Source organism: Haliaeetus albicilla, chromosome 7 (assembly GCF_947461875.1).
Source record: "Haliaeetus albicilla chromosome 7, bHalAlb1.1, whole genome shotgun sequence".
Taxonomy (NCBI): Eukaryota; Metazoa; Chordata; class Aves; order Accipitriformes; family Accipitridae; genus Haliaeetus; species Haliaeetus albicilla.
This window is the reverse complement of record NC_091489.1, coordinates 23,766,369-23,774,879: the sequence shown is the minus strand read 5'-3', so window position 1 is coordinate 23,774,879 and position 8,511 is coordinate 23,766,369. Positions and strand designations below refer to the sequence as shown.

Sequence of the window (8,511 nt, the reverse complement as noted above, 5' to 3'; positions counted from 1 at the left end):
GTCTTCAAGAAACCACTGGACTAGTTACTCTAATACAGTATTTTTCCTTTTTTTTCCTTCTTGTTGGTGAACATCCTACAATTTTTCCATGGTAGGTACAAAAGTATTCTTCCTGGTAATAGGCTTGCCTGTGCAGACAACTTAGATATGGTTAGGGGATTAGGGATTAAAACTGTGTATACTAGAGAGATTACACTGATAACAGCATAATGAATGTCTGCTTGGGTAGCATTAAACTATTCAAACATCTTATAATGTGCTTCCCACCAAATACTGCCAATACATTGTCATCACATCAGGATTTTATAGTTTAAAGGTGTTGAGGCATTTTTTCTGAAATCAAATAAAGGAATTTTTATATAGTTTGGAGAGACAGGTAATCACTGTCAAGCAAGTATTTCCTATTGCTAAAATAAAGGCTTTTCATAGTTCGCTTGTATTGTTGCCAGCAATCTAACAACTGTTAGATTAATAGTTATTAAATTTGCAATAATATATGCCAAACTAATACTGAAAGCAGGCGGGATTATGCCATTTTTCTTGAAGACCAGTAAAAGCCAAAAAATGGGTAATTCTTTGCAAAAACAATTTTGTGTACTTATCAAAAAGGGGGCATGTTGGAGAGTAAAATTAAGATTCTGAAACAGGTAGTTATAAAAGACTATCAGTTTTTTTCTGACAAAGAGATATCATGATGGAAAGTTCAGAACCTCAGTCTTGCAATGTGTGTCTTGAAACTTTACCTTGCCCTTGTGTCTTGGATCTTTGCTCAGCTGTGTACCATCCCTCGATGCTGGTTTTACAGATATAAATCTGAAAAACACAGTTCAGTCCACACGGTTTGATATGTCTATAAATGCCATGGGATTTCTGACTTCATTTTAGTCATTACTGCCAGACACAATAAAACAGTTTCAGATATACCTCCAGTTTCATTTGTCCCTTTTATTAAGGATTTCTTCAATTTTTGTAAAGTTTTAGACATACTTCGAGTACTAAATAAAACTCCCCATAAGGGCATCTCAGAAACTAAGATAATTGCTAATTTTTCATCAATTTTTAGAATAGTTTACAATGCAGCTCTCATGCAACAAGGCCAGAGAAATCCTCACAGCAGGAGCTGAGAAACAGAGCTTCATTAGCTCCCATAAGGTGGAGAGTCCAGTGTTACACTGAGCAGCAACATTCTTTAACAAGCAGTGCCAGACTTTTAGTCTGGAGCTCCCAGCCTCTTTTTAAGGCTACAGAAAAAATTTTGCTGAGGATTAGAGACAATGTGACACAAAATAGTTGCCACAACCACCGGCAAAAGGTTTATGCTGCAATTTAAGGGTCAAGACCCAGCCAGCCTGGAGCTGATTATCACAAGCAACCTTGCATGACAGCACTGCTCTGCCGGCAAACTCCGTCTGTCCCCATGCTGCGAGAGCAGGAAGGGTCTCCACACCCTGCCTGGAGCGGATAGCCCACTCGTGCAAGGAGGTGCCATTTACACCCTCTGTCGCTAGCCCATAGTTCCTATTTGTGCCACAGCCACCTCAGAAACTGGGGTCAGATGAGGGTTATGTGGGCACTTGGTGCTTGCTCCAGTCTTTCTAAGAGACAGATATTTGGTGGAGATTTTATCGAGGTAAAAAAATGCAAGTGACAAGTGTCACAAGCTCTGAGATGCAGCAGTGTGGTAAACTCCCTATGTTTACCTTTCTCTCCTAATACATCTTTTATGTTCATTTGTCTTCCTGGCAGCTGCTAATGGCTGAACGGCTAATTAAAATTGATAATGTCTGATGGCTCCCTTTACAGATAAGGCCTGGAAACGTGAAGCTGGTGTTGCCGCTGTTCTCCCTTGACATTTGGTGAGGCAGCTTGATTCGGTCACAGCTGGAGCTGGCAGGTGAGGTGGCAGCAGCCCTGGCTTCCTCAGTCTTTGTTGAAATGGTCACAGCCAATTCTTTGGAATTTGGATTTGCAACCTCAGTAATCCCTGCAATTAATTCATTGCACAAAGATGTCTTTTGTCACAGATTTATTAAAATGGTAATTGACTGCTATTTAACAATCTCCTCCCAAAGAGATCAAGCAGCTGTAGGTTTCTGAAGGTTTAACGCTGGAAATATTTCATCTCTTCTCCCAGTATTCAACAGAAAAGACTTTTCACCCCATTTCTTCAGTGTCAAAACTTAGTCCTTTTTGGTTTTCCATTCTCCTCTTTTCTAGAGTACCTTGACACTCTGTCAGTCAGCTGAAATTAGTGTACTTCTCACTGGTAGGTTAATTATTTTCCATGATGGGTAATTATTTTCCATGCTTACTCTGAAGCACCTTAAGTGTTCGTATTGACGCAGAAAGAAATTACAAAATTGAAGGTGCTTCATGAGTATTTGTACATAGGAAAGTAACCGTTAATGAATAGTTACTGGATGAATAACACAGAATTTAGCTCCAGCTGCAGAATACCCTTTCTTTCTGTGGCAAAAAAGATACATTTTTGTCTGCAATGTAGTTATACATAATAGGTGTGAATCATGAGTACACAGACTGTGCTATTAAAACTTTTGAGTAGATGACTTACACAGGACAAGAAAGGAGATTTCTACTTGCCTTATTCATAAAATTAATCAGAAAATATCTTTCTACATACAAAAACATGAAAATGAGAAATGAAATTTTAATTATTTGTAAAAACAAACACCTGAAAGCCTTTAATTTTCTCTGATTTTTGGGGGGGGGGGGGGAAGGCATTTTCTTTCCTGCTAGTGTGACTGGAAATGGAAAGAAAAAGAAGATGTTAACCTACCACCATGTGATAGCAGTATCTTTTCATTTTTAGGAAAGAAAAAAAAAGTGAGGTTGTTACTGCCAGTTTTTGTGCTAGTTATTAAAACCACATTGACTGAAAAAAACCCAATTTGGCTATGTCAGTTTTCATGAGAGTTTTAAAATTATCAATCAGTGTTCAATTTACTTTTTTTTAATAGGTCAAATGTCAAAATCCTTGAATGTATAGTAAGTTGGCTGCTCAGTTGGACAGTTGTTTGAAATGCCACATTAATGGAATAAAGGAGACTCTTACTGTAGACTCAAGTGCTTAGTTCTCACAGCTTCTTTTTCTTTTCTTTGCCTTTTTCTTTTCTTTGCGATCAGGTGAAATGTCAGTGTAGGAATTCTCTAGACTGCACCTATGGAACCTCACTAGATGACAACAGGCATATGCACACAGCTCTGCTGTAACCTTCCATATACCGTGAGCTGCAGTAGCACTACAGAACAGCAGTTAATGGAAGTACTGTATCTTTACAATTTTTTTTTAAAGGAAAACTGTAGAGGCAGTTTGACTGTGCAACTCAGCTGAAACAGAAAACAGAGCAACAACATTTTGACAGGGATCAAAGTCACTTCCAAAGGAAATTTTCATTTTACCGTAGCTATTTTTCAGAAAACACAGATTTTGTCAGAAACTATGTGAGTGCCACTCTTTTCTGAATACACTGTCAGTTAAAATAAATCTACCGTAGACTCCTCAAGCCCTAGCAAATCAAAACCATCATCACAGTAGCACTGAAAGACGAAGTCTAATGTCAACATTCATAACTATACATATTATAATAACATAAGAAATAATGGAAAATGAGATACTTTTAGCTACTTTAAAATTAAGCATCCTTTGAGAGTCTTGATGCTACTGAACACTCCCTCATCTGTTAGAGAAACGGAGCGCGATACACTCCGGGAGCGAGCAGGCCGGCGGTACGCTCACAGTCCCCGCGCTGACAGCCGTCCCTTGCACACGCGGGCCCAACCGGCCTTCCCCACGGGCAGGGAGGGCCAGTAAAAATGCAAACAGCAGGGCCGAATTTAGCGAGAATCAGCGGGAGGCGATACCGTGGAGCAACACGGTACCTGCCCAAACACAAGAGCCAGGAGGGTACGCAAAGAGGAATTTCACCCTAAGGCTGCCGCACCCTCTGAGGGCGGCCTGGCCTGGGGGCAGTTAGCCCGAAGCCACCCCAAACTGAGAAGGAAGGTCCCCCGGAAGGGCACCGAAGCCGCCTGCTGAGCTCCCGTGCCGGGGGCGCGGGTAGCCGGCTGGCCCGATGCCCCACGTAGTGTGTGTGTGGGGGGGGATTCCGCGGGCACTCGGTGGGCGTGAGGGGAAACCCTCCCCGGGAAGGGGCGAAGACTAGGCGGCAGGGATAGAGAAGCGCCTTCGGCCCGCCACGGAGACCAGCAGCCGGCAATAAAGCTCCGGCGAGCGGAGCCGGGGCGACCAACAGGCGCCGGGGGCTGGCTGCGCGCCTCCGGCGGCACCGGCACCGGCACCCCCCGCCCCCGCGCGCACCTGTGCCGCCGCCGCCGGGCGGCTTCGGGGAAGGCCGCGCCACCGCCTCCGCCCGCTTCCCGCGGCGGGGGTCGGGCAGCGGAAACTTCCTCCGCGCTCCCTCGTAAACACGGCCCGGCGCCCTCCCCCGGCCGCTATTTTGGAGCGGCGTGATGTCACGGCGGGGCAGAGCCGCGGGGCGGGCGGCCCGCCCTCACCTGCAGGGAGGGGGCGGAAAGCGAGGGGCAGCCGAGCCGAGCGGGGCGGGCAGGGAGGGGAGCAGCCCGCTCCTTCTTCCGCGCCGCGGCCAGCGGAGGAGCCGGCGGGGGCCGCCGGCGGCCGCGCTGCTGGGCGGGACGGGACGGGACGGGGCGGGGCGGGGCGGGGCCGAGCCGCCACGCTATTAATAAGCGTGGCCGCGGCAGGCGGAGGGCAGCGCGGCGGGCAGCATGCAGGGCAACGGGCAGCGAGCAACGGCGGGGAAGGACCACGAGGATCACCTCGGCGGGATAGGGGCGGCTGACGGCGGGACGCCGGCTGCGGCCGCGCCCATGCTGCCGGCCATGGAGGTGGCTGAGGAGCCGGAGAAAGCTGCGGGCGGCAAGAGCAAGGACCCCAACACCTACAAAGTGCTCTCCCTAGTAAGGGCCGGGGCGCCGCGGGGGCCGGCGGCGGTTGCGGGGCGGGCGGTCTCGCCTGGGGCTCGCCTCGCCGGCGGGTGCGTGAGGAAGCGGCGCGGCTGAGGGCAGGTGTTTCGCCCCGCGGGCCTGGGGACGGGCAAGCCTCTCCCTGGCCCCTCGGGGGCGGGAGCGGGGCCCGTGGCGGGGCCTTCAGAGCCTCCCGGGGGGTCTGGAGCGGCGTCGGGAGGGGGGAGACCGCCCTCGGCACCAGCGGCTCCTCAGGGCGCCCGGGGCGGCCCCCGCTTCCCGCCTCAGGGCTTCGCTTCGGGCACGAGCGTGGGGCTTGCGCCTGTGTTGCTGCCTGCAGGCAGCAACCTGCCTGGAAGGGGGGTTCATGCTTTTTTCAGTTGCTGTATTTTGCTCTTTTGACAGCGGTCAGGGTTGAATCGTCTCGATTCTTTTTTAGTATTAATGGTTGTCCCGTCTTCCGTCGTGTGGTTTTAGCTGTTTGGCGTAGGGGACACACCAGCGAAGACAAAACCAGGTTAAAACAGGAAAATATGGCTGGAAAGGCTAAAAAGACTTCGAGAGCCGAAAGGATGGTTGGAAGTAAAAAAACTTGCTTTTGTCACAGAATTTGAAGTACTGTGGACTGAAAGTTTGTCTCCAAGTGCTGCCTGGAGTCACTTTCGGCCCTGGTTCAGAGGCCCCAGTGGCCAAAGCCATTGTTAGCAGGTAGGTCACTTTCCAGTTTTAGCCATGCTGCTGTATTGTAATTGTCCTCCTTGTAGAGATGGGAAAGGAAGACCTTCCAGACTGCCTGGAGTGATCATTATGAGGCAAAAATCATTATCAAGGTGAAAGAACTGTGGCATTCTTGGAAGGAAGCTTCAGTGGAACTGCAGCAGACTTTTTATTACATATATATATCTCCATAAGTAGTCCTCCTTTAAATACATTAAAGCATAAGGATCAAGATGCTTTTCTAGATTTATCTATAGCTTTGTAATCTGGTTACTGTTTCACGTGAACGGCCCACCATATCATAGTGACTACATGTTGGTTCTACTTTCTGACCTATTGGGTGCTAAGTTGCATTTCCAAGTTTGTCAGAATACTATAAGAAAAATATCAAAACTCATGTAAAGGTCTATGGTAGTTTCCATGTAGAAGTTTTTTTGGGCAGCTATTCTGATGAAAAGTCACCTTAAATAAAGGTAGCGGTTTGTAGCTTGTTTCATTACTTTATTGTCTTCTGGGGAGGTTAGGTTGTGCCGTAAAAGCCATTGCAGTTGGATGGTGAAAACAGATCAGCTTTTTTCAGTCTTAGAAATAGGTAATGATAGTGGAAAATAGTCATGTACTATTCAAAACCTAATATTGTTTTTCTGAGTTTTTTAGGCTCTAATGCAACAAAATTATTAGAGATACATAGCCACTTAAAGACTGGAGTTGGGCACAAGTTAAAATGTTTGCAGGTACTTACTTTTGTGAATTAAGTCCTTATTTCCAAACCATAAGCTGCTCTCTGAGAATTGGCAAAACATTCATCCTGTGCTGGCTAAACTGTCAGAGTGAAATACCCACCATCTATACAGAAATAATTAAAAACTTCTAAATATAAACAACCATGCGCTATTCTTTTTAGCTACTGGAGACAGTGAGATCATTTAGAATATTCAGTGAGAACTTGAAAAACTTTCTGAATACTGCAGGTGATATTGGATTGAGTAAAAGAAGACTATGTTTAACCTAAACATCATGTTAGAAGGTAGAAAACTGGAATTGGAAATGCCAGTTTGTTCTTTCTCACAAGCCAATGCATTTATAATGCATTGATGATATCAACCTAATGTAAGAAATAAGTGAGCAGTCTTACCTGCTTGGTGTTTTGGGTTGGGCAGTGTGAAACTCTAACCATGACTAGACACAAGTAAACTCCCTTTGCCTGCATTTACCTTCCTTGTATGCACCGTTGCTTCCTTTATTTGGGCAGATAAAAAAACCAACTGGTTTCAGGTAAGTTTGTTGAATTTTTTGTAAAAACTGATGAGTGCATTTCTGGTGATTAGAAAATACTTGTATTACTTTTTTCATTTTTCTGGAAAGCACAGACTTGCTTGCATTTTCCTCTTCTTATCTGTGTGCCTGCCACCTGTAGATGTCTGCACAATTTGTGAACACAACCTTGATGTTCCCAGCTTCTGTCAATGAGCCAACCTTACCCAATTACAGAGTAACTGCAGAGTTCCCGTGTACACAAGGTTGTACCGTGCGGGCTCTATGCATGGGTTTTCTTGGTTGCTCCAGAAGCCTCTGTGTTACATGGCAGTACTTAGTTGTTAACTGAATGTATGTTAGCTGAGGGAGGATGTAGGTAGACAAGGAAGTGGTATAGAGTCAGCTCCACTTCTAGCAGTGCTTGTTGTGGCAGGTGTAACTTTAAGTTCAGCTGTAGGTTTTCATACTGTGCAGGTCCCTCTTCTTGTTGCTGCTGCCCAGGGAGGATTCCCCAAATGGTGGGACAGGCCCACAGGGATTTACTGATCCATGGTGCCTCCTTAAGGCAATGGAATGAAAACATCCAGCTTTGAGTAATCATGAGATAAATGCATAAGAGGATTACTGTATGTAACTTCTGTTCACACCTTTTCATTTAGCATCTTCCCAACTTTCTGAGCTCGCGCCTTTGTCCCTTGAAGCCCAACGAGCTGCCTGTCTGTAGTCTCTCCAGGCTTACCCGCTGCTGATGTGTGACTGAGCAGCATGCTCCTGCCCAGGAGCAGTGGAACACTTGCTTAGGTTTGAGGTTTTCTATTCCAGCTTGCCAGTGACTCTCAGGCATTGCATTTTGGTCTGATTCACTCATTCCATTAAGATGAAATTTTCCATGCATTTGTAACAGCTGAAACACTGAGGAAAAAAGTAACAAAATAGACAATGTTTCTTTTTGACAGTTTCAGGCTTTCTTTGTCAGAAGTGGAAAACTCATTTAAACTGACACTTTTGTTTGAAAATTTCTTGAGGAGTTTTTGCAACTTGGGAATTCCTGATTAGAAAAAAATTATCAAAAAATTCCAGGTGAGGTCCAGACTGAGACATTGAAAGTGTGTTAGTCTCCTCTAAAGAGTATCTCAAGCATTTCAGAGTGCATAAAGACAATAAATTGTGAAGTTTTAAAAAAATGCTGTCGTAATACACTTAAAAATATTTTGTAAGTCTGAGATTATTTTTTCCTTGTACTTTTTTAATTAAGGCAGTCCAATCTTTTTTTAAGACTAGTGTTTTATGTGTGTACCAAACACTAAACAGTCCTTGGAAACTTTCTTTTATTCAATTGCCTTCTGCAATTTGTTGAGAGGGTAGCCAGAACTTGTACAATGCTTGTGAATTAAAACAGTTTTACTTAAATTAAGACAGTGTAACTCTTGGCATGTACTCCCAGAAGGCTGCTCTGTGTTTTACAGCTGGTTGCAGATGCAGTGAGAAGCAATCCAGGATATGTGGTTGCACTCCTGTAGGTTTGGTTACTTTTTCTTTTGGATGGTTGGTGAACTCTTTATCAGCCTGAGG

General features: G+C 45.4%; 1 protein-coding gene and 1 long non-coding RNA gene across 2 annotated transcripts in view; one reads left to right on the top strand and one right to left on the bottom strand.

Annotated features, from left to right (window-relative positions):
* Positions 1-2,009: 2,009 nt before the first annotated feature.
* LOC138686096 (uncharacterized) lies at positions 2,010-4,641 on the bottom strand. Its single transcript, XR_011325423.1, has 2 exons — positions 4,340-4,641; positions 2,010-2,466 (listed from the first exon to the last, which is right to left on the bottom strand). It is a non-coding gene; the product is annotated as an uncharacterized lncRNA (long non-coding RNA).
* A 100-nt stretch (positions 4,642-4,741) lies between these two features.
* The window catches only part of ENPP1 (ectonucleotide pyrophosphatase/phosphodiesterase 1), a 59,149-nt gene continuing 55,379 nt past the window's right edge, over positions 4,742-8,511 (top strand). Inside the window, exon 1 of the mRNA XM_069787316.1 lies at positions 4,742-4,959. Coding sequence (XP_069643417.1) covers positions 4,768-4,959 — 192 coding nt within the window. The 5' untranslated portion in view covers positions 4,742-4,767. The remainder of the gene's footprint in view (positions 4,960-8,511) is intronic.